The sequence below is a fragment of the Cervus canadensis genome, chromosome 8, assembly GCF_019320065.1.
Source record: "Cervus canadensis isolate Bull #8, Minnesota chromosome 8, ASM1932006v1, whole genome shotgun sequence".
Taxonomy (NCBI): Eukaryota; Metazoa; Chordata; class Mammalia; order Artiodactyla; family Cervidae; genus Cervus; species Cervus canadensis.
In genome coordinates, this window is record NC_057393.1 from 49360647 (window position 1) to 49385208 (window position 24562).

The following is a 24562-nucleotide window of genomic DNA, read 5'->3' on the forward strand; positions in this document are numbered from 1 at the left end:
TATTATCATTATTATTTATATTCTCCTCATATTTGGCAGCAAGAAGGACTTTATTTTTTTTTTCACTGAATTAAATATTTACTTGTATATGTTTATTTGAATGTGCTGGGCCTTAGTTGTGGCATGCAGAATCTTCAGTCTTTGTTGGGATCTTTAGCTGAGACATGTTATCTAGATTCCTGGTCAGGTATCAAACCTGGGCCATCTGGATTGAGAGTATAGAGTCTTAGCCACTGGACAAGCAGGGGAATCCAAGAAGGACTTTAAAAACCTTTATAACTTGCATATCAATTGTTTATTATCTTTTTGGAGCCAAATGCTTCTTTAGAAATCTGTGGGCTTTTCTCCACAGGAAAATGCACATATATTTGTATGCTTAGCACTTTGGAGGAAGGGTGAGCCCCCCTGAAACCAGCCTGAGAGCCTGACTGAAGAAATATGTTACCTCTGAATGGAGGCAATCAGATTCCATTCTGTTCCTTTCTGTGCTAAGAAGAACAATTTTGCTTTTGATCAGTGAATTAAGTACATACCATCTTGGAGGATGTGAAGATTGGATTTTCTTCAGATTTTTTCTAACTGGGCTTCTCTGGTGCCTCAGTGGTAAAGAATCCACCTGCCAATGCAGGAGACAAGGATTCGATCCCTGGGTTGGGAAGATCCCCTGGAGAAGAAAATGGCAACCCACTCTAGTATACTCTTGCCTGGAAAATCCCACGGACAGAGGAGCCTGCCAGGCTACAGTCCACAGGGTCTCAGAAGAGTCAGACATGACTTAGGGACTAAACAACAACAACTTTTCTTTAGTTTTACCTCTTTGTAAATGGAGATTTGTAGAGGTTTCCTAATAGCTTAATTGAGGCAAAAGAGATTATCTAGGCCTTCCCTGGTGGCTCAGATGGTAAAGAATCCACCTGAAATGGGAGAGTCCTGGATTCAGTCTCTGGGTTGAGAAGATCCCGTGGAGGAGGTTGTGACAACCTGCTCCAGTGTTCTTGCTTGGAGAATCCTCATGGACAGAGGAGCCTGGTGGGCTACAGTTCACAGGGTCTCAAAAGAGTCAGACACACTCGAGTGGCTAAGCACAGCACAGATCATCTGAGCTTCCATATGTATTCTCAGTATAAAATTACAGACAGTGAATTTTTTTTTATTTTAGTGCATGCTGCAAGTCTCACATGTTATTGTTTTCATAGAAATCTTTCTTCAGGTGTGCTAAAAGACACAAAAGAGCCTCTTTTCCTCTGATGACTGGCAAGAAGGCTGGAATGTTACTGGGAACTTCATCCCTGTTTTTTTCTCTACTTGTTTTACTTGCTACGATATTTTTGTTATCAAACTGCATATAATTCTCCCACTGAAAAAGGAGCTACCTCCAGCAGTGGTTTGCTGTCTCTCTTTTAGTTCTGCTGTCAGAATATGCTCCCTTTCCTTTATTCACCATTTCTAAAGATGATCCATTTACAACCACCCTAGTCCAAGCTTCCATCTTCTCTCACAAAGAAAATCTCTTGAGTGAAAGAGGATTTATAGTGGAAACTTCTAGACTGCAGGAGAAGAAGGCAACAGAGAAACTCAGGGAGGAAATTTCTGGACCAACACACAAAAATTAAGATGTAATCTGCGGAGTCCTCACCTTCTTCCACCTGTAATAATGAGATGTTTTAAGAATACAGTTGAGATTTAGCCAGATGGAAAAGGTTGCACATGCTTTTCTTGGGCCCCTCAGAAATAGGCCTCCTTATAATATTAATGACAGTGAACTTAGGAAAAGGCAGGCAAATGAGGCAAATGTAAATTGTAGCATAAGAATTGAAGTTTAGTCAATCACACAGCCAAGACATATAGAGAAGAATCTGGGACTTGGGTGTTCCAGGAAAAAGGCAGGGTCATGCTTTAAAGAATTACAATTCTATGTCCAAGACTGAGTAATATGTTTTTATAGAAGAATCAGTTCAGTTCAGTTCACTTCAGTTGCTCAGTCGTGTCTGACTCTTTGTGACCCCATGGACTGCAGCATGCCAGGCCTCCCTGTCTATCAACAACTCCTGGAGCTTGCTCAAACTCAAACATGTCCATTGAGTAGGTGATGCTATCCAACCATCTCATCCTTTGTCATCCTCTTCTCCTCCTGCCTTCAGTCTTTCCCAGCATCAGGGTCTTTTCCAATGAGTCAGTTTGTATCAGGTGGCCAAAGTATTGGATTTTCAGCTTCAGCATCAGTCCTTCCAGTGAATATTCAGGACTGATTTCCTTTAGGATGGACTGGTTGGATCTCCTTGCAGTCCAAGAGACTCTCAAGAATCTTTTCCAACACCACAGTTCAAAAACATCAATTCTTCAGTGCTCAACTTTCTTTATGGTTCAACTCTCACATCCATACATGACCACTGGAAAAACCATAGCCTTGACTAGATGGACCTTTGTTGACAAAATAATGTCTCTGCTTTTTAATATGCTGTCTAGGTTGGTCATAACTTAAGCGTCTTTTAATTTTATGGCTGCAATCACCATCTGGGAAATAATTAAGTTTCAGGTTAGGTTTTGCCTTAAACCTGTAGGTCAAACGTGGAGACCTTGAGCTTTTGTTCCTCTGGCTAATGAGACATAAGAACCCATGAGATCCAGTGTATGGACCAAGAAAATTAGAGATTTCCACAAAAGCTGGAAATTTATATCCTCAGTTTAAGCATTGATGAGAAATGAATCTACTGTGCAGAAGCAAATAAGAAGAGAAATTTTCTGTCTTGACTTCGGAGTTGCCTGGAGGAGGGACATTTTCTTGAGAAATGACAACTTCAGAAGCCTCATGGAGGCTTGTGATCCAAGTCACATCACCTATGATGTCTAGTAAAACAGGAAAGAAAATTAAATGTTAAATCATGTGGTTTAGATTGGGTGTGGTCCTAGGTTCATGATAGAGAGAGGCACAAGTATTCTTTGAAGCAATGCCAGTCTCTGTGGGCAGGAATCCCTTAGAAGAAATGGAGTAGCCATCATAGTCAACAAAAGAGTCTGAAATGCAGTACTTGAATGCAATCTCAAAAATGACAGAATGATCTCTGTTCGTTTCCAAGGAAAACCATTCAATATCACAGTAATCCAAGTCTATGCACCGACCAATAATGCTGAAGAAGCCGAACGGTTCTATGAAGATCTACAAGATCTTCAAGAACTAACACCCCAAAAAGATGTCCTTTTTGTTATAGGGGACTGGAATACAAAAGTAGTAAGTCAAGAAATACCTGGAGTAACAGGCAAATTTGGCCTTGGAGTACAGAATGAAGCAGGGCAAAGGCTCATATAGTTTTGCCAAGAGAATGTACTGGTCATAGTAAACACCATCTTCCAGTAACACAAGAGACGACTCTACACATGAACATCACCAGATGGTTAATACCAAAATCAGATTGATTATATTCTTTGCAGCCAAAGATGGAGAAGCTCTATACAGTCAATAAGACTGGGAGCTGACTGTGGCTCAGATCATGAATTCTTTATTGCCAAATTCAGACTTAAATTGAAGAAAGTAGGGAAAACCACTAGACCATTCAGCTATGACCTAAATCGAATTCCTTACAACTATACAGTGGAAGTGACAAATAGATTCAAGGGATTAGATTGGATAGAGTGCCTGAAGAATTGTGGATGGAGGTTCTGTGACATTGTATAGGAGGCAGTGATTAAGACCATCACCAAGAGAAAGAAATGCAAAAAGGCAAAATGGTTATCTGAGGAGGCCTTACAAATCAGCTGTGAAAAGAAGAGAAGTGAAAGGCAAAGGAGAAAAGGAAAGATATACCCATTTGAATGCAGAGTTCCAAGGAGCAGCAAGGAGAGATAAGAAAGCCTTCCTCAGTGATCAATGCAAAGAAATAGAGGAAAACAATAGAATGGGAGACTAGAGATCTCTTCAGGAGAATTAGAGATACCAAGGGAACATTTCATGCAATGATGGGCACAATAAAGGACAGAAATGGTATGGACCTAAGAGTAGCAGAAGATATTAAGAAGAGGTGGCAAGAATACACAGAAGAACTGTACAAAAAAGATCTTCATGACCCAGATAACCACAATGGTGTGATCACTCACCTAGAGCCAGATATCCTGGAATGCAAAGTCAAGTGGGCCTTAGAAAGCATCACTACGAACAAAGCTAGTGGAAGTGATGGAATTCCAGTTTAGCTATTTCAAATCCTGAAAGATGATGCTGTGAAAGTGCTGCATTCAGTATGGCAGCAAATTTGGAAAACTCAGCAGTGGCCACAGGACTGGAAATGGTCAGTTTTCATTCCTATCCCAAAGAAAGGCAATGCCAAAGCCATGCTCACACTACTGCACAGTTGCACTCATCTCACACGCTAGCAAAGTAATGCTCAAAATTCTCCAAGCCAGGCTTCAACAGTATACTGTCACCCTGCTTATTTAACTTCTATGCAGAGTACATCATGAGAAATGCTGGACTGGATGAAAGCACAAGCTGGAGTCAAGATTGCTGGAAGAAATATTAATAACCTCAGATGTGCAGTTGACACCACACTTATGGCAGAAAGCAAAGAAGTAAAGAGCCTCTTGATGAAAGTGAAAGAGGAGAGTGAAAAAGTTGGCTTAAAACTCAACATTCAGAAAACTAAGATCGTGGCATCTGGTCCCATCTCTTCATGGCACATAGATGGGGAAACAGTGGAAACAGTGAGAGACTTTATTTTTGGGGGCTCCAAAATCACTGCAGATGGTGACTGTGGCCATGAAACTAAAAGACGCTTGCTCCTTGGAAGAAAAGCTATGACCAATATAGACAGCATATTAAAAAGCAGAGACATTACTTTGCCAACAAATGTCTGTAGGTCAACAAAGGACATGAGTTTGAGCAAGCTCTGGGAGATGGTGAAGGACAGGAAAGCCTGGCAGGCTGCAGTCTGTGCGGTCGCAAAGAGTCAGACACAACTTAGGAACTGAACAACTAACAACAACAACAACCAGCTGGAAAAGAGGTTAATAAACATGAAAAATAGAATGATAAGCTCTGACATACTGTTGATTGGATTTCTAGAAGGAAATAGGAAATAGCAGGGAAAAATAATATTAAAGGATAGTATGGTTTAGATGTCTCTAGAATTATTGAAAAAACTAAACTCCAGGTCTAGGAAGCCTAAGAATCAGGAGCAGAATAAAAATTAAAAATACATTTCATATTGTGACTGCAGAACACCAGAAATGAAGAAAACTCTGAAGAGTATCCATACAGAAGAGGTCATCTTCAAAGGAATGACAGTTAAAATGATTCCTAATAACTTGAGGTTGTGGGCTGAATATGCCTGCCAATATTCTAATACCAGCCCAGTGAGACTGATTTTTGGGCTCCTGATCTGTGGAACTGTGACAGAATAAAATTTTGTTGTTCCAAGCCACCAAGTTTGTGATAATTTGTTATTACAACCATAGGAATCTAATACACTGAACTAAAATGGAAGCAAGAATATAATGCAATATTATCTTTACTGTGCTATGGAAAATACTGTTCAATTTAGAATTTTTTATTTTAGGAATGAGATCCAAATAAAAATGCTTTTCAATAAACAAAAACTAAGTTTGTCACCGACAAACCCACATTTAAAGGAAATTCTAAGAAAATGATCTTAGATGTAAGATTTGAGTGCCGCAGAAGAATGTTTAACAAATATATCGATAAATATTGGTTAAGTAGATAAATATTTACTGTATAAAATAATGGAAATTATGTGTAATAAGAGGGCATAATGAAAACTAGAATTAAAACACTAGACATCATTACGACATTAGTTGAGATGATGATGATGATTAGAGATAAAGATTGAAGAGAGTAAAAATATTGATTAATTTCACACTTGTGCAATTAAAGTATTTATGATATCCAATGAAAAAATAATGGACAATATTGTTATATCTTTGAAAGGAGAATAAAGAAATGAAAATAGGAAAAAATCATTTCAAGAAGAAGCTAAAGAGAAGGAAAAAAAAGAAACAGTAAAATATGTAATGTAAATAGTATGATAAAATCAATTGATTTATATGTATGATCATTGTCCAATATAAATGGATTGAAATTTCAACTAAAATGTCTAGGATGGATATTAAAAATTGAGTATATTTTGCTTATAAGAGTCCCAACTAAAATGTGATACAGAGGAAGATTGACAGCAAAGAAACAGGAAAAGAACAGGCAGATACTAACCAAAATGAAAGTGGTGTATATATTAATAGCAATAAACTATAAGGCAAGATACATTACTAGAAATAAAGAGGATATGTAAATAATGATAAAAGTTTCAGTTGAGCAAGGAGTTATAATTCTAAACCTATGTGTAATTTAAAAAACTCAAAATATGATTTTTGAAAATAAAGACTAAATACAAACAGAAATGGGAAAATTTCCCATCTAATGGACCTAAAAATAGACCACTGAAATCAGCAGCAATTGGACAGTGAAAACACAAAACTTTCATGCAAACTATCACAAAGTGAGGCTTAATAAATTTTAAAGGATTTGTATCACACATTATACATTCTCAGGTTATAATGCATTGAAGATTACTAAAAAAAAATTACCTCATGTTTGGAAAAATTTTAAAAATCTCTAGTAAACTACTTATGAGTCAAAAACATTTCAAAGAGGAATTTTAGAAACAATGATACAATTAATATATATGATAACTTGTGGGTCACAACTAAAGCATGTTTGCTTGTAGATCTATAGTCTTAAATAGTTCATTAGGAAAGAAAAAATGTTTAATATTCATCAGCTAAGTTTCATATGGAAGCGGTTTCAAAAATAACCACTTAATAAATCCAAAGAAAATGGAAAAGTAAAAATATAAAGAGTAGACATTGATGAAATAGAAAACCAGCACATAAAACAGTATCTATTAAGGTAAAACTTACTTTTTAAGGAGAATTTATGAAATATACTCACTTCTAGGGTCAAAATAAGAGGGAAGATACACAGATACAGATTATTAGAAATGCATGATGGCACACAACTTTAGATGCATTGGAGAGAACAGAAGAAGTCGAATGACATTGTGAACAACTTATGCCAATCAATTGAAAAATTTGGACAACATGACTAAATATGTAGGAAAAAAATGACAGGGTGAGGAAGGCAAAACAAGAAAATTCCTATAGAAATAAGGAAATTTAATTAGTAATATAAATCTTTCGACAAAGAAAATACCAAGTTGGATGAATTTATAGCCTAGTTTTACTTAATAATCTAGAAACTAGAGAAGGTATCTGTAGCATGTGATAAAAACTTAATATCCAGAACTGAAAAAAAGGTCCCATAAATCAACATGCAAAATATATAACCTATTGGAAATTAGACAAAAATCACAAGCACACAAAAGGAAATAGATGATTCATGAATGTATGAAAGATATTTAACTCTTTTAAGTATTAGGGAAGTGGAAATTAAAGTCTAGTGATGTACCAATTGCTTCTCACCAGACTGGCAAATATTAGGAAGTCATAGGATATCAGGTGGAGAAGGAAATGGCAACTGACTCCAGTATTCTTGCCTAGAGAATCCTGTGGACGGAGGACCCTGGTGGGCTGCTCTCCATAGGGTTGCACAGAGTCGGACACCACTGAAGTGACTTAGCATGCATGCATGCATTGGAGAAGGAAATGGCAACCCACTCCAGTATTCTTGCCTGGAGAATCTCAGGGACATAGGAGCCTGGTGGGCTGCCGTCCATGGGGTCGCACAGAGTCGGACACGACTGAAGCAATTTAGCAGCAGCAGCAGCAGCAACAGCAGGATATAAGGATCAGGAAAGGAAGAAGAAGAACAAGAGCTCTTCACTGCATATGATTATAAGTGGATACAAATCACTCTGGAAATCTGGTATTATCTAGTAAATTTGAATACGTTCATATTCTCCTATGATCTTCCCTTGTGGCTCAAGCTGGTAAAGAATCCTCCTGTAGTGTGGGAGACCTGGGTTCGATCCCTGGGTTGGGAAGATCCCCTGGAGAAGGGAAAGGCTACCCACTCCAGTTTTCTGGCTTGGAGAATTCCATGGACTATACAGTTGCAAAGAGTCAGACACAACTGAGTGACTTTCACTTTCATATTTTCCTATGGAGGAATTCTAATTCCAGGTATGTAGAGTAATTCTTAAAGGTGTGCACCAAGACACGCAGGCAAGAAAAATTGTTCATAGAAGCTTTGTTCCTAATAGGAAAGAAGCAAAAACATTCAAATGGCAATCATAATACCATGAATACATTGTGGCAGAATCATACAATGCAAAGCATACAGCTGTGAAAATGAATAAACCAGAGCTGCATCAATCACCATGAATAGATCAGAAAAACTTAATGTTAAACCCAGGGAGTTTTAGATGTTGGTGAATACTGGAATTATCTGGAGAGCTAATGTAGAACACGGAAGCTTTGCTTGTTGAAATGGGACAAGACTGGACCTCTGTAATTTTGTGAATTCCCCAGGTGATCCTGATACATGCCTCAGTTTGAGAACCACTGTGTTAAAACACAATGGTAAGAGGCATGCAGACTGTTTAGCTTACACAAAGCTAAACAAAATGTGCAAGCCTAAGATATATATTATCCAGGTTACATACATAAGTTATGACATGACAAAGGGAACTCCTGATGAGGAAGTGGTAAGCATTTGGGAAAGAGGCATCCAATCAAGATGCAGGTTATATTTTATTTCTTGATGAAAGGTACACTGAAATCATTTTATTCATACTTTATGTAGTGTTTGTGCATTAAGATATATTTCACAAGACAAACTTAAAAAGTAATAAGCAAGATTTATTTTGAGCCTGTGCCCTTCCACACATGAGCACTTAGTTGAGTGTCTGGATATGATGTGTTACTCTTTCATTGTTGCCTTGCTGACTTTGGTGAGGTCAGTGGAGGTCACACAGTATACACACACTGTCTTGTTTCTTCTGCTAGTAGCACTCTCTGGAAGAAATATTCAGCTGAGACAAAGGGAAAGTTTGTTCTCCAAGTGGTTTATTTGAATTGGCTGCTTGATTGCCTTCTGCACCCTTAGGAAGACCCAGAGTTTGGTCTTCTTCACCGTAGTCCAGAGGCTGACCTGGCGTGCAGCCTGGAAGGCAGTCCCTGAAATCAGTGAGCAGGGTGTGAGCAGATACCTGTGTGCAGCTCAGCAGTACTGAAGAACCTGGTGGGGCCAGCAGGACAGAGGAAGGCCTGGCATGGAGCTGCGGGAACTGACTGATGCAGACTTGGGTATCTCCAAAGCAAAGGATAAGTCCCTGGGAGAAGTGACCCTTTTCGCTGCCTCCGAGGGATCCAGGGGAGTTGCTTCCGTGGATTCTTAGCATCTGATTGCAGCTATCTCTGTACTAGATACTAGGGATAGGCCCAGAGGTATGGGGAGGTGGCTAGTAGTGCTTTGACTCAGAGTGAGTGGGTGAGAACAGGACCGTGGGAGATGGGAGGTCTGCAGAGATCCTTACAGCAAGGAAGGCATATAGCAGCTAATGGGTTGGAGGAAGCTATACCAAGTTCTCATCTCTGTCCTGGGAAGGTAGAATTGAGAAGGAGTGGTCTGGAGATCAGGGCTACTTGCGGGAGGGACCCAGGCCCCTTGACTAGGTCCTGGCTGCCCTGACATCAGTCCCCCCATATGCTCCTGCATATTGTAGGGAAGTGAGGCTGTATCTACCAGAAAGGTACTGTGTTCTCCTATCAGTCAGGCCCCCTACAATTTCCAAGGTTATTGTTGAGGGGTAGTAGGGAGGTTCAATGCCATTGACCCTCCTATCTGGAAGTTAAGGGTACAGGAGAGGTTTAATAAAAGAGCTTCTATGATGATCTCTGCTATCAAGAGTAAGTGAGAAAAACGAAAGGTATGTCACATATCCATTTCTTTTCTCAAGTGTGCTGACTTTGATGAACCCCCTTACGCATAATTTGAATTTTTTTCCCATGACCTCATGATTTTTCTAGGTTACCTCCTACCCATGAAGACATCTATATTCCTTCTTCAAGTAAAGCTGACCACTCTGCTCATTGGTCTTTCTTACAGTTTTGCTTTCTATTAGCTTAGAACATGAGTTCTCTCATCCTGCTATCCTGCCTGGGGCAATGTGTCCATTAGCAGGGCAGCTAAGATCAAAGCACAAATGTCCAGGCTCAGCTACATTCTCTGCTTTGTTTTCTGAAGCCCAGCTGGATCCTGGGCTCTTCTCACTTGGTGGTCCGAAGGTATGAACATTTTGCAATTTCCTCACCATTGATTGTCAGTTGGTCCCAATCCAATATGATCATCGTTCCTTAAACAGACTTTTGTCTGAAATACAAAGTTTAAGTAGTTGAAACCCAGATTCGGTATGTACAAGCACTTTAATTCTTTAGAAATGCCTGCAGTTTTGCACACTTAGGAACTATTGATCATTCTAAAACAATGCAACTCTTAATTTCTTCCTTTCTCCCAGATCTAGTACATGATTATAACTGACCAGTCTGTACAGTCATATTGAGTACCTAGGACAGTTCCTGAAAGTGCTTTGTTTACCTTTAAATCCTTAAACATGTTATGTTCTTATTTATGCGATTCTGAAAATTCCTGATCACTATTTCTAACCTCATTAGCTCCGTTTTACCATCTCATTGTCTCAAAGCTAGGCTGTGTCATCTGCAAGGAGGAAGACTTAAGGCCAATTTTAAAACACAGTTATTCATGGTTAAAATCTTGACTTGCAACCAACACATATAGAGTCGCTTCTTAGAACCAGTGAACCAGAGCTTTCTTAACCTCTCTTCCACCATTAAAACCCTTGGTGAATGTCCATTTTTTATAGTCCCTGTGTTGATCTCAGACATGGAACTGTTTTGTTACTCTCTAATCCTCTCTCTGTACAGCAGTCAGAGATTTTTTAAAATGTAAATCTGATTGTGGCTTATTGGTGCATAAAATCTTTCAAGTGCTTCTCATCATCTATAGTGTGGATGTTTTAGCAATATTTACTGAACCCCATAACCACATCTGGTCCAAGACACAGATCCCACACTGCCTTTGATCATTCCTCTCTCCTGCCAGTGGCCCTGCCCCTCCCTAGGTTGGAGGGACACCTTGCTACCTACACCATTGCCTCCATCTTCAGCAGTACTACCTCCAACTCAACTGTTCACTGTCCTGCCTGCTTGCCTTTACCTGCAAACACTTTGCCTAATAAGTTCATCCTTCAGGTTCAGCTTCAGTGCTGATTCCTCACAGAAGCCTCATCCTGGAAAGAGCTCCCCTTGGCCTGCTCCCTTTGCTCTTTTTATGCATGAGAGTGCTCATTTTAAATAGGTAATAATAGGATCTACCTCATAGAATTCCTAAGTACTAAATGAGATAATGTGTGTAAAGAACTTAGTGAACGGGCCCATGTGGAAGTTCGACGGGTTCCTTTGCCCCTAGATTTCCATATGACATCACTCAATATATTTCAGCCTATGATGACCTTGAGTTTTACCAGATGGAATTAAGCCTGACTCATTCACAGCTATACCCCAGTCTTAACACAGAACAAAACATTGAGGAGCTGTTGGGTAGATTTTGTGCAATGAATGAGTGGATGAATGAATGGATATATTTAAAAATTTTGTATGTATGCAAATCTTTAAAAAAATCTAATTGTTAAAGAATTATGGGAAACTTACTGTATTTTGTTCAGCTCTGTCAGAGGAAGCCAGTTTTCCTTGTCTACATCAGGTAGACAACTCCCAACGGGAAATTGAGCCTTTTATTCCAGCTAATGCCTCTAATGACACTTGACAGCATTGGTTCTTTTAGGGTTTGACTCCATGGAAGCCAGTGCATCGGTGGTTTAGCTGCAGATTATCTTTTTTTGTCCTTCAGGGAAGGTGTTGAATAATCCTGTTTGCATTTTAGGGTAAACAAGTATTATTTGTAAGTAAGCAGCTAATGAACTCTTTGACCTTGAGCCCAAACTCATAACCCCTTTGGCATCAACTATTTGGTCTGTCAACCTAGACATCTATTGGTAAGTCTTCTGCAGAGATTATGAGTTCATAAGTCAATGGTAAGCATTTCTGGTTATCTTCCCAGGAAATCAGTGACCCGGAGATCCTGGATCTGGTCCACAGCGCCCTTGGCAGGATGACTGTGGTCCGGCAGATCTTCCCTTCTGCAAAAGACAACCAGAAATGCATGAGAAACAACCACCGCATCTCCTCCCTGCTCTGCGACCCCCAGGAAGGCTACCTCCAGATGCTGCAGGTTAGTGCTGGCCTCCTAAACTTCTTCTAGGAGGGAGTCTCACCCATGCCCTTGGCCTGCCTCGTGCAGCACTGTGCCTCAGCTCTAGTTGAGCACGCTTCCCGACCAACTGTAATTGTTAGAACTCTGTCATTTGCTGAAATTGAAACCAGTCAACTGGGCAGTACCTCTGAGCACATTAGCAGGCAATTATGGCTGATGTCAGCAGATGCAGCATATTAGCTCACTGGGTGCCTCTTGTATTTAAAAGTTGCACACTTAGGGAGTAAGGAGAGTCCTGTATCTTAAGTTTCTGTGATGGCTGTGTTGATGGGGAATGATTTCATCTGTCAGGACTGGGGACAGAGCCTTCCTATGGAGAGTCATCATTTGGAACCCATTTTAAGTTCTTCCCTGTAGAAAGTCAAAAATATGGAAATAACGGGGAAATGTCTCAGCTCATCTTCTGAATGCTAAGTCTGAAGTCAACCAGAACACTGCTGTAATCCTAGCTGAGCAGGAGGGCGCAAAAGGTAGAAACATTACTTGCCCACCTGTTCCCTTCCTTCCAAGATGAGAAATACAGAGTGTGTATGATTAGTCCCTCCACTACTCTTTTGGCATAGGTGCAATCGAGGTTAGCTTCTCTTAGGCCTGGGAAGTGGATGTGGAGCTGTGCCCCCATTGTGAGAGGTGGTTTTCTTCCTGGATATTTGGGGATAATGGTGAAAATTGTCTGTTGGTAGACTGGCATCTGAAACTCCACTAGGAACATGGTGCCTGAGAACATTTTCCTTCGATGTTTGGTGGGAACCACGTAACAGAAGGAAATTTTTCCCACCTGGGTTTGTGAAAAGTACTCATAATTTATGCATGGGAGATGGTTGCCACTCAGTGTTTGAAACTAATTTACCCCTTCTTTCCACCTGGCATAGGGACTGTAGGGTGGTGATGGGCTGTGTCTGCCTCTAGAGTATCAGTCCCATCCCAGGACATCTTGGTATCATCTAATCATGGGGCATATATTTTGGGAAGGGAGGTTATTATAATCTCTAGAGTGAGCTATGTATGTGTGTGATTTGTCAAAGTACCAAATTCATTCTATAATCTTAATAGGGGAGAGAGGACATGCTCCCACAGATGGCAAATTCTAGAAATATGTTCTTGGTTGATAAGGAAACATAGAAGACATCAGGATTTCATTGGAGTAACTCCTACTAGCCCCAAGTCCACTGCTCCAGGGAGGCATCACAAAGTCTGGGATCTTTCAAAGATGGTTAGATGCTGACCGGGAAAGCAGATCAAAGACCTCTGAGGGGCCCATGGACTTGAAAGCCCTGGGCATATGCATCAGGCTTGGAGGGTGCTTTATTTTAGGGTACTGCTGTCCTGTTCTGCCTTCCTCTTTTCTAGAGTTTGAAAGAAGAGGTGAGAGCCCCTCATGTCGCCTCTTTATGTAGCACCTCACTCTCCATGTGGATAGAAGTGTAGTGTGACCACGTGGCCCAGGCAATGTGTGCTCGTCCCCACCCAGGGCTGGAGGGGGAGGTGCCTTCAACTCTCTGTGGGGGCCAGACCCTGAGGGCGTCTCACTCCCAGGAAGGTCTCTATGGGTTCTCTCTCCCCAAAAGGCTTCATCCTTCCCCAGAGACACACCAGCCCTACTCCACCCTGCCCCATACCCCTGTTCATTTTCCCATTTCTTTCTTGCCTTACTACTTGCCTTCTACTTCACAAGAAAAGAGGGCTGCTTCCTATTTCACCAACATGTCCTGCCCTGGTGGGGTGGAGGGAGAGAGACGAAGTATGTCTCATCAAGCTCTTGGTTACTCATTTTGCCATGGACAGGAAGCTTAGGTGAGCTGTTTCGTTGCATATCAGTCACATTGGATGTAAAGAATCTGTCCTGGAGGACAAGAGAGGAAAAGACACTGATGGTAGCAGAGAGGAATGCGGTAGAGGACTTTCTGAAATGACACACGTTTATTAGGAGGATGAACAAAGCCATGGCTCTGCGGTGGGTGGCTAATCATCAGGTAAGGTCAGTGTGATATCAAGCATAGAATCCTGGCCACCCTACCTCTCTCTGTTTCTGCTGAGATCCAGACACAATACAAAGAGCAAGATTTAAGAGCTGCATCACAGATCTTGTAGCAGTAGTAGTAGAAGCAGTAGCAGCAGTAATAGCAGCAGCAGTAGTAATAGCAACAGTGATAGTAACAGAAGTAGCAGTAATAGTAGCAGTAGTCACAGTATCAGCACCAGTAGCTATAGTAGTATTAGTAGTATCAGCAGTATTAGTAGCAGTAGCAGCAGTAGTAATAGCATCATAACTGGCATCGTATCAGTAGCACCAGTAACAGCAATGATAGTAATAGCAGTGGCAGTGACGGTAATGGTCGTCACAGTAGTAGCAGCTATAGTAGTACCAATAGTAGTAGCAGTGCTAGTAGCATTAGCAGCAGCAGTAGTAGTAATAGTAGCAGTAGTAGTAATACTAATAGTAGCAATAGTAATAGTAGTGTCAGTAGTAATAGTAGCAGTAATAGCAGTAGCAGTAGCAATAGTAGCAGTAGCAACAGAAGCAGCAATAGTTATAGTAGAAGAAGAAGTAGCAGCAACAGCACAGGAGCCAGGTTGCTTGGGTTCAGATCCCAGTAAATCTAGCTACTAATTATTTGTTATTATTTATTTGTCATTCTATGCCTCTGCTTCCTTCTCTGTACATTGGGGATTCAAATTTTACCTACTTCTCAGAGTCATAATGAAAACAAATGAGAGGATGTATAGAAAGCAATGAGAACAAAGCTGAGCTATTAACAGAACTATCCTGGAGCATGTGGCCGGGTGTGCTTGGGGTTTCCATGGGAAGAGTGAACATGGCCTCATTATTTTTTGTACAGTGTGATGTAGTCTACTTTTGTCCTGAGCATGCTCTTTGAAAGTCTCACAGCGGGTGGGAGAGCTTCACTTCTGTCTGGCCCCTCATCACCGGTGTTGAGCACCACTTACTATCGCATCAATCACGCAGGAACTTGATCAGTGCTGCCTTGGGTGGGAGAGGGGAGGCCAGTGTCTTTGCGGCCTGCATAGCTCTTCACACAAGACCCTACTCCTTGGAGATTCTCGATAAGGACTAATGGGGTGGATCTGTTAAGAATGCAGGTCTTAACATAAGTTAAACTGTGTCTGGAAGCCTCTTTATATATCTATAAATAAAATACATTATTAAATGAATCTATCTCCATTTGTTGCATCTGCTTCCTTGTACAGGCTGTGACGAGAGGCAAATGTGGATTTATTTACTCATCCCACCCAACAACCATTCAGGCAGCTTGTAGATTCATCTCATTTACAAGCCATTCCCTTCAAGTTTTCTCTGTAGCTATTACCACTTCTTTCTTTCTTAATGACAGTGTAGAAGGCAAACTAATTTCTACTAGCCTCTAGCTGTGAGATTTATTGAGAAGATTCTAACATGTTTAGCACAACCAACTGAAGGGAAAAAAAAATACAACATTGATGTCATGGATTATTAACTTTGTCTTGATGGAATTAATGAAAATTCTTTTGGAAATGGAGCTCTCAAGTCCATCTTTAGTTCTTCCCCCAGACAGCTTCTCTTGGGATGATAATTCTGGGTTAGAAGTTTTCAAGAAGACTATCAACAGCAGGGAGTTTTTGCAAGATCATCCATCTCTCTGCTTCTGCACTGAGCTGACCTCAGGAGCTCCATCTTCTTCTATTAGGCCTGTGGTCAGGGCTTTTTGTGCTGCAAAGCCAACCAGGCACTATTATAGCAAATCAATTTGGTTCCTATTTAGTAAAGAGAACATCTTTTGGAAGAAAAGTACCTAAGTAAGTGGCTTCTATTGGCTCCAAAACCATTGCTTTTGCAACATGCAGTGCTGTTGTTTATTTTTCCCTACACAGCACTGTCTTATTTGGGTGTTTCTCATTCTTGTTTTCTCAACAAGTTTGTTTAGAGGTTGTCTGACCCGGCCAGTGATAAAAATGACAACAAGACCCTAAGAACCCCTGAGGCTTTGCTCAGATTTTATGGGCAACCTTGCTCAGAGAAGCATCTGAAGCATCCTTGGTCTTTAAGACTGCATTGCCTGATGACTTCGGGGCTACAATTAACCTAACAGATAAATTGTCTCATTGTTACTCCACTTCTATTCAAATGTGTTTCCAAAGTGAGACAGGCAAATGATAGAAGCTGTGTTGTCTGGTCACCGTGGAGCCTGAACCTTGAATTAGGCTGCAGGAGCTAATGTGGTATTATCATAAAATGCTCCCTTAGGTTGGAATTTCTCTTCTTTATGAATTTTAAAATTGTAAGATGGCTTAATAGATGGAATCATTCAACCTGTTACAGCATTTCAACCCCACTCCCCACACCACCACCTCTTACATCCCTGTTTCTTTAAGGCTTTCTGCACACTTGTCCCAAGCTTACAAGTGAGCAACACTGAACCTCTTCACACCAGAGTTACTTTGGACTTCATGTCATTTTCGCTGGTTTACTTCACCCTAAAGACCCAGATGGAACATGTGGTGACCAGCATGGATCAATGCCTTTGTCAGAGACAGTGCACAGGTGGTCCCCTTGGGTGCAGCTGATTGCCGTCCTGGCCACAGGTGGCTGTATGAACAGTTGGAGGCCAGAGAGCCTTGGGTATAGCAAGTGACCCTCCACACTCCACCCTACTCGCATCTTGGATTCAGCATGAGGAGAGCTCCCCCCACTCTCTGCCCTCTGCCACCATCTGTTCCCTCCTCAGGCCTAGATAGACATGGCTTCCTCTCTCAAGATGGGTGGACTGGCAGCAGGTTGGCAGAGAGGTCACACCTGGAGATGGATTTCTCAAGCTGTGACATCTGGGCATCGGCTTGTCCTCCCAGCTGGACCCTCTGCTGGTCTGAGTGTGCTGGATGGACAGAGCCTGTCTGCAGATCTGGTCAGAGGTCAGTTCCTGCTGTTTGCCTCTCTGAGGTCTCTCTGCACAGTCCACTTTGCTTGATTAATGATGGAGGCAAGAGAAAATCAGGCTCTATAGAAAGCTGGAGAAAATGCAGCCTTTCTTAATGAAAACGTTTCCCGCATCGCCAGCTTTGGTGTTGGTCAGATAACGGTCTGGTGGTGAGATGCAGCTGGCTCACGTGGCTGTGACCCTGGCCTTCCATCCGTCTTCCCACGCTTTCCAGGGTGACTTGTACCTTGATAATGTGAATGCCCAGCATCTCCCTGGGCCCTTGGGAGGCAAGGCTGGAGCAACCTAATATGATTTGCCTAAATTCTGATATACTGTGGAGAAATGTGCATGGAGCTCTGGGAGGGCAGACAGCTGGTGCCCTAGCAGAGCCGTCATCATCCTCAGGGGTCTCTCCCTTCCACTCTGATGGGGATGCACACAGGCCTCAGCCTGCTGAGGGTCAGATAGAACCAAATGTGTGTGGCTCTGCTGAAGAGCTCAGCACGTTTCATGGGAGTGGGGCGGGCGAGGGGGATTCTGTTCCATTACTGCTGGCCCTCATCCTGCTTCTAGGGACTCAGGGAGTAAGTAAACAAATCACCTGGGCTTCTGATGGGATTGCTGCCACCCCATCTAGTACCAACCCAGATGGGAAATCAAAGCCTTTCCTGGTTTCAACAAGACAACACATCTCAGTCTCAGAGATGGTGTCACATATGGTGGGCCTTGGAGTGGGACTTTTGCATTGTAGCTGCACAAACAGCTTCTCAGGTTCTAAGTCTTCCCTAATGAGGTATGTTTGCTCCTCTGTTGCCCCATTCCCCCCCATCCTGTGCCTCATCCTTTCTCTGCATCTTGCTACCCTCCCTTTCCTATCCACCCTCTATTTCCCCCCACTGGGTCTTGACTCCAAAATAAATTCTCCTTATTTTCTCATGAAGATCAATTTAACAGTTTTACTGGTAGCCTTTGCTCCCGCTGACACAAGATATTTTCTTAAATAAAATATAGTTACTGATGTATTGGGGATTCTTGGTGTTAACTCTTAGGAAAAAAATCTTTATCTTTCTATCCTTGATCCTCAGTTGGCTTCATGTGATTGGTCTTTCATTATCCAGCAGCCAGGAATGTCTACCTGGATTTCTTAAAAGCTGAAGCCTAGTCAGGAACCCATGGCTGAATCCTCTCTTATGTCTCCTGCAGATGTGACCTCACCTTCCTTGTTTCCCTTCTGAGGACCTACCTCTTACATAGGGGGCTGACTTTGGAAAGACAAGCATTGCCAGGATGCCCCTATCTCATGGAAGCATATAACCCAGATTCAGATTACAGATGGACAGCTCCACGTGGAATGTATCCATACAGAGGTCCTATTCCCTTTCACAGTGTGGCTTCTATCCTCGATCACTTTTATTCTAAGAGGCATCCTCTTTCCAAACACTTTGACATCTCTTTGTTTCTTCCTAAGAACCGATTTAAAACTATTCATTCAACATCCATTAATTCCACAGACACCCTTTAAGCACTTATTATATGCCAGTTCCTATGTTAGACATTTCACAAATGTTGTCTCTCTGATTCTCGCAAACTCCAAATAAAGCAGGAATTTTAATCTCCCTTTAGTAACGCTTTCCAGTTATGGAGAATGTCATGTGCCACGGCCCAGAAGCCAAGGACGGCAGGGGCTGAGTTTAGCGTGTCTGAGGCAAGAAGTACTGGGAAATCAATTAGCGAGGAGAGCAGCGCCAGGGAACGGAGGCCAGGGTGGGTAGCCCTCGGGGAAATGACAGGGCAGAATGTGCCTATGGGAATGACAACTCAGTGCAGGCTGGAAGTGGAGGGCCTGGACTGGGAGACAAGGGAACTGGGGATTACCATATCCCCAGGGAGAAATAAAGGCATTTGAACTATGTGGTGGCTATGGAGGTGACCACGTAGAGAGGACGTTAGGAAGCCTCCCCAGGGGTGAAACTCCTAAGCCTGGGCAGGGAATGGGCAGCTGGTGGCAGGGTGCAGGGCGTGGCACCTCCCACAGGCACAGGGCTGCAGCTGTCTCTGTTCTCGCTCTAGTCACCTCCTGCCTGCCTTTTACTCTCCCCTGTACACCTGGATGGTCTTGGTGCAGGACTGGCTGTGCCCTGCGCTCTCCTGGCCAGTGCAAATGTCAGGCTTTAAAGTGCGCCAAGCCATCTCCCTTTCAGGAACCTGGGTCAGGGTACTGTGCAGGCCCTCACTCCGGGCCTTCCTATATTGGCAGCTTTTATAGAGCACCCCGGGAGCAGAGAAGTGGCCTTTTCCTCAAAGTGCAGCCCTTTAACACCTTAGGACATGCAGACCTAAAAGGCCCAGCTCAGGCCCAGAGCACCATGGCAGTTGTGACCTTGCTGCTGGGCCAGGAGAAAGCCAGGGACATACGCCCAGGTGAGCTGCTTTCTGTGCTGGTCCTGATACCCAGGGCTGATCCCTACTCAAGTCCTTTGACCCTGAAGCTGCAGGAGCCATATATGACCCCTGCTTGCCCTTGAAAAGCTTGCAGGCCAAGGGGCATTGGAGGAGAGGTGAGTGGTGTTGGCAGATCAAAGTTTCTTTTCACAATAGCCTCCATGCTTCTGTGTGACAGATTCACACTGGGCCCCGGCCACCGAAGAAACCCCCGGTTGACAAGCTCTCTGCTGACCCACATTGAAGTCAGGAGCCTGCCTGGGTCCTTTGTTTCTCCTTCTATTCCTTTCTGTCCCTGTTCCCTCCAAAAATAAAACGAAATGAAGAGAGCTTGGGATGGTGCTTGGCTACTTGGCACACAGGGTTATCACTATCTGCATTTCACAGGGATATGTCACAGGGCAAGTAAATCAAAACCACCCACTGCACCTCTCCAGGGACACTGAACACACTGTATGTTATTGTAATCAAGATAAAGCTAGAGCTTTTTAAAATTGTTTTTGTCTATTTTTGGGGCTGCATTGCACAGCATGCAGGATCTTGGTTTCCCAACCAGGGATCAAACCTGTGCCCCTTACAGTAAAAGCACAATGTCTTAACTCCTGGACCACAAGGGAAGCCCCATGGCTAGAACTTTAGATGACTTGTTCAACATCACCTTGCGAGTGAGAGTAAGAGGAGATTCAGTTCACCCATACTTTGAGCATTTACCAAGCTCATGCTATATCTATGGGCTGCTGTCCACGCTGGGTGTTCAGCAGTGAGTGGAGCTGGCCCAGGTTATGATGAATCCAAAGCTCTTGCTCATCAGCCCAGGCCCCAGGCTAAGCTGCTCACATGGTGGAGTGAGAGTTCTGCTGCATGACACAAAAGAGGACCCCAGTGTGCCTCTCTAAGGTGGCTCCCCAAACCAGCCAGGCCCCTTGCAGCTGTGTATACCCTTAGAAAGGAGGCCAAGGCTCCCAGGAAAGCCTCAGGCTCCGCTTCCGGCTCTGGCGCTTGTCTGCCTCTGACTTTCCTCCATCTGGCATCTCTGACCCATTCCAGGTCTTTTACTGCACATCCGGGTCTTTCCTCTGCCATGCCCTCGGCCTGGACATTCTGGCCTCTCTTTAGCTTGTCAAGTCTGCTCTCACCTGAATTGCTTTTATAGTCTTTCGTCACTTTTGGGCTGCAGTGCTTTTAGGCTAGCCAGAGTCCTGGGCTTCCACTCTCAGAGGAATGAGGTGATAGTATCTGCTTGTCTGTCTTTTGCTAGAGAACTCTGTGCTGGGCCTCACCTGAGACATGAGAGAGAGAGACAAGGGCTCCTTCAGGCCATGCCCCCTTCTCTGACCCTGCAACCTGTAGCACCAGCTCAGGCTGTTTGCTCCTCAAGACAGGCATTGAGTGAGAGTCAATGAAGCTGGGAGCCTCTGTCTCTCTAGATCTTTCCTTTTGACTCAGGGACCTGGCTTCACCAATCTGGGACATTAGGACACTGGTCTTCACCCACCTACCCCAAGGAAAGGTTTCTTTTATGTTTGTCAGGATCTGGAGGGAGCCCCATGTACAGACAGCCTTTCTACTATTCTTGATCTTTTTTTCCCTAAAAGTTCCTTCTCTTGACAACCAGACTGTGAGGGTAGCATCCCTCCCTTGTATACCCACCAGTGAACCTAGCAGGTCACCTAAGTTAGGATGCTGAGGTTGGTGAGAAGACCATGGAGCTGTAGATCAGTACTGGAGTGTTAGCTTCTGCCCAAAGCAGGGAGAAGTATTGAGGCCACACCTTGTAGAAGGGGCAGGAGTGAGTGGAGAAGATGGAAACAGCTCCAAGTGAGGATCAAGAAGACATTCTGAGCAAACTATAAATGAGAAACAAATTTTTGTTTGAATAAAGCATGTCTCCTCTCAAGTCAAAGTTGGATGCATAAAAATCTTTTTCCTGCTGTTTTCTACATTTTATCTTTTTGTGAACCAAGATCAATGTGTACTTTCTTAGTAGAGATCCATCCATCCATTCATCTATCTGTCCACCCATCCTCCCTACCCACCTCCACGTACCCATCCATCTACATGCATCCATCCAACAAACATACTTTAGGCACCAACCATGTACTTTGGTTGGTGCTGGGTCCTAGAGGTAGTGGAAATATCAATACATAAACCTGGAAAAGAGCATTGCTCAAGCCTATTCTTCCTTTGGCCTTTCTGAGTCACATCCTGTTTTTTTCCTCTTCATGACAGGCCTTTCTGCATTCATACATTTGTATTGGATAAATCACTTATGTAATTAAAAAGCTTAATTTATTGTGACTAGAAGTGCTGGAGGGAAAGAAGGAAATTCCACTGGGTACCAGCCTGGGCCACTGAAGGGGAGGGGTGGCCCTGTGTGTGTGTGTGTGCGCATGTGTGTGTGCGAGTGCGTGTATAGGTGGGGATGTGGGTCAAAGGGTCCTAGCTGGGTGAATAGCGTTGGCTGTGAGTGGGTGGCTGGGAGGTTCATAAATGTCTTGAGAAGAGAAATCTTCACATCATCAAGGACTCTCAGCTTTGAGATATCCTTTTTTAAAAAAGCAAATAAAAAAATAACACCAAGGCAACTCTAAGTGGCTTACATCCTCTTAGAACATTTCCATTATTGGTTTGTATTTCAGAGGGGCAGTAGACATGTCAGAATAATTTTGCAGTTGTAGGGACTCCTGAGAGATGGGGGCTGACAAAAGCAGGGAGTGGATTAATTGTTCTCATCCAGGCTGTGCTCCTGGGCATCAAGAGCTGGGAGATGGTGCTCTGTCCTGGTGTTCGCTGCAGGACAGGGGGTGAATTCTTGGCGGTGGGCATGACCTTTCTCTGCTGTCCAGTAAGCACCTATGTAGTGCAAGGCCCTAAAAAAGGTCATCAGGCACTGACATGCCTGCTTCCCTACAGCCTGAGGTTTTATTTCAGTCAGCAGTTAGTTATAACAGGCACACTCATGCCATCCTCCATCTACTTCTTTTTTTACTTCATTTACTTGTTTATTTTGGCTGCACTGGATCTTTGTTGCTTTGCATTGGCTTTCTCTAGTTGCCTCAAGTGGGGGCAGCTTTCCATTGTGGCACGTGGGCTTCTCATTGCAGTGGCTTCTCTGGTTGTGGAGCCTGTACTCTAGGCACTTGGGCTTCAGTAATTTCGGTGTGTGGGCTTAGCTGCTCCGAGGCACATGGGATCTTCCTGGACCAAGGATCGAACCTGTGTTCCCTGTACTGGCAGGCAGATTCTTAACCACTGGACCACCAGGGAAGTCTTTCACCTACTTCTTATACCTACAGGATGGAGAGGTGTCAGGTATGCAGGCTTTTGTGGCATAACATCCCTGGGCCCACTACAAAGATGAGGGTTGAAGGCAGGTGGGACAGGGCAGTGCAGGAATGGTCAAGCACAGGGACATTCATGGAGGAAGGGGTCAGCTCTGCTCAGACATGTCATGGCAGCGGTGACCCTGGGAGGTTAGCGTGAAATGGGGGAAGAGGGAAGAGGCATGATGGAGCAGGTGTATATGATGACCTGGACCAGCTTTCTTGGGCCACATCTGATTTCAGTTGCAGAGGACAGTTCCCCATACCCAGGTTTCTGTCTGGGCCTCTGCTTTGGGAGTATCCTGCCTAAGATGTGGGAAGAAGGGGATTGTAGGCTGAGAACAAGGCTCAGAGGTGTTGGGAGTGTGAGGGACATGCGGAGTGGTGGGGGACAGCAGGCATGCTTCCCACAGCCCTAGGATCTCATTTGATCTTCCCAGGAGTCCTGTGAGGCCAACATATTCTCCTATTTATATCCAGTGATTTTGTTTTCCTGGAATATTTTTAGCAGACACCTTGCTGGTGAAGTGTGCAGAGAGCCATCCCCTTGACCCACTTTGGCTAATGGTTGTATGTGCAACAGTTACCCCGAGGGGTCACTAATCTGACCCAGGGTGGACGTTACTTTGTCACCTCCCTTCATGCTCCATGTCAACCCTTGGAGGAGCAGAGAGGGCTGGGGTAGGGTGATGACAAAGCAGGGCTGACCTCCCCACCAAGGGTGCCTGTGACCTCTGGAGTCCAGGCTCATGCACGTCAGGGTCTTACTCACAGTTGGGAGGGTTCCCAGACCGGTTCTACCCCTGCCTCTCATTGCTGTGGGGCCACTCTGCTCACTATTATGAATTCTCCCTCATTGGCATGATCTCAAGAGTTCTGAGATGGGCTGTTTCTCCTCTGAGATCCAGCTGTACTGTGTAGAGCTAAGCTGCGGAGTGGTTCTCAGATGCTCACAGCAGCAACTTCCAAGTGCATCCCCTGGCTGGCAGTGACATCACTGCAGAGCAGGCTCCGTGACCTCTGGACCCTCACAGAAGCTGCCAGTGTAACTCAGGCCACCACCCACCCTAGGCCTGTCCAGGGACCGGAGTGACCTTTCTAAGGCACAGATCTGATTTCAGGCACAGATCCTGACTCCACCCATGTTTTTCCTCTTTAACAAGGCTCACAAGGCTCTGCATGGCTCCATCCTTGATCCCTGCCTCCCTACTGTCCCTTTGATGCAGACATATTGAACTGTCTTTAGTCTCTCCAACTCAGGGGTCAGCAAACTGTGTTTATTTTCTAAATAAAGTTTTATTGGCACATCTTCTGTTTATGTATCAGTTTGGCCAAAAAGTTCATTCGAGTTTTTCTGAATCATTGGATAGAAAAACCCAAATGGACTTTTTGGCCAGCCTGCTATCATTTAAGGCTGCTTTCCTACTAGAATAGCATGGTTGAGCAGTTTCGATACTATAAGGCCCACAAAGTGTGAAATCTTTACTATCTCGTCCTTTGCCAAAAATGCTGGTGGAACCTGCCCCACGTGGCCCAGCTTCCTTGCACCTTCATGCCTCTATTACTGC

At 43.5% G+C, this 24562-nt stretch overlaps 1 protein-coding gene across 4 annotated transcripts in view; it reads left to right on the forward strand.

The window, feature by feature from the left end:
- GRID1 (glutamate ionotropic receptor delta type subunit 1) overlaps positions 1–24562 on the forward strand; it is a 688675-nt gene that overhangs the window by 435143 nt on the left and 228970 nt on the right. For all 4 annotated transcript variants that reach the window (XM_043476200.1, XM_043476199.1, XM_043476202.1 and 1 more), the window contains one exon: positions 12101–12271. In XM_043476200.1, coding sequence (XP_043332135.1) covers positions 12101–12271 — 171 coding nt within the window. The remainder of the gene's footprint in view (positions 1–12100; positions 12272–24562) is intronic.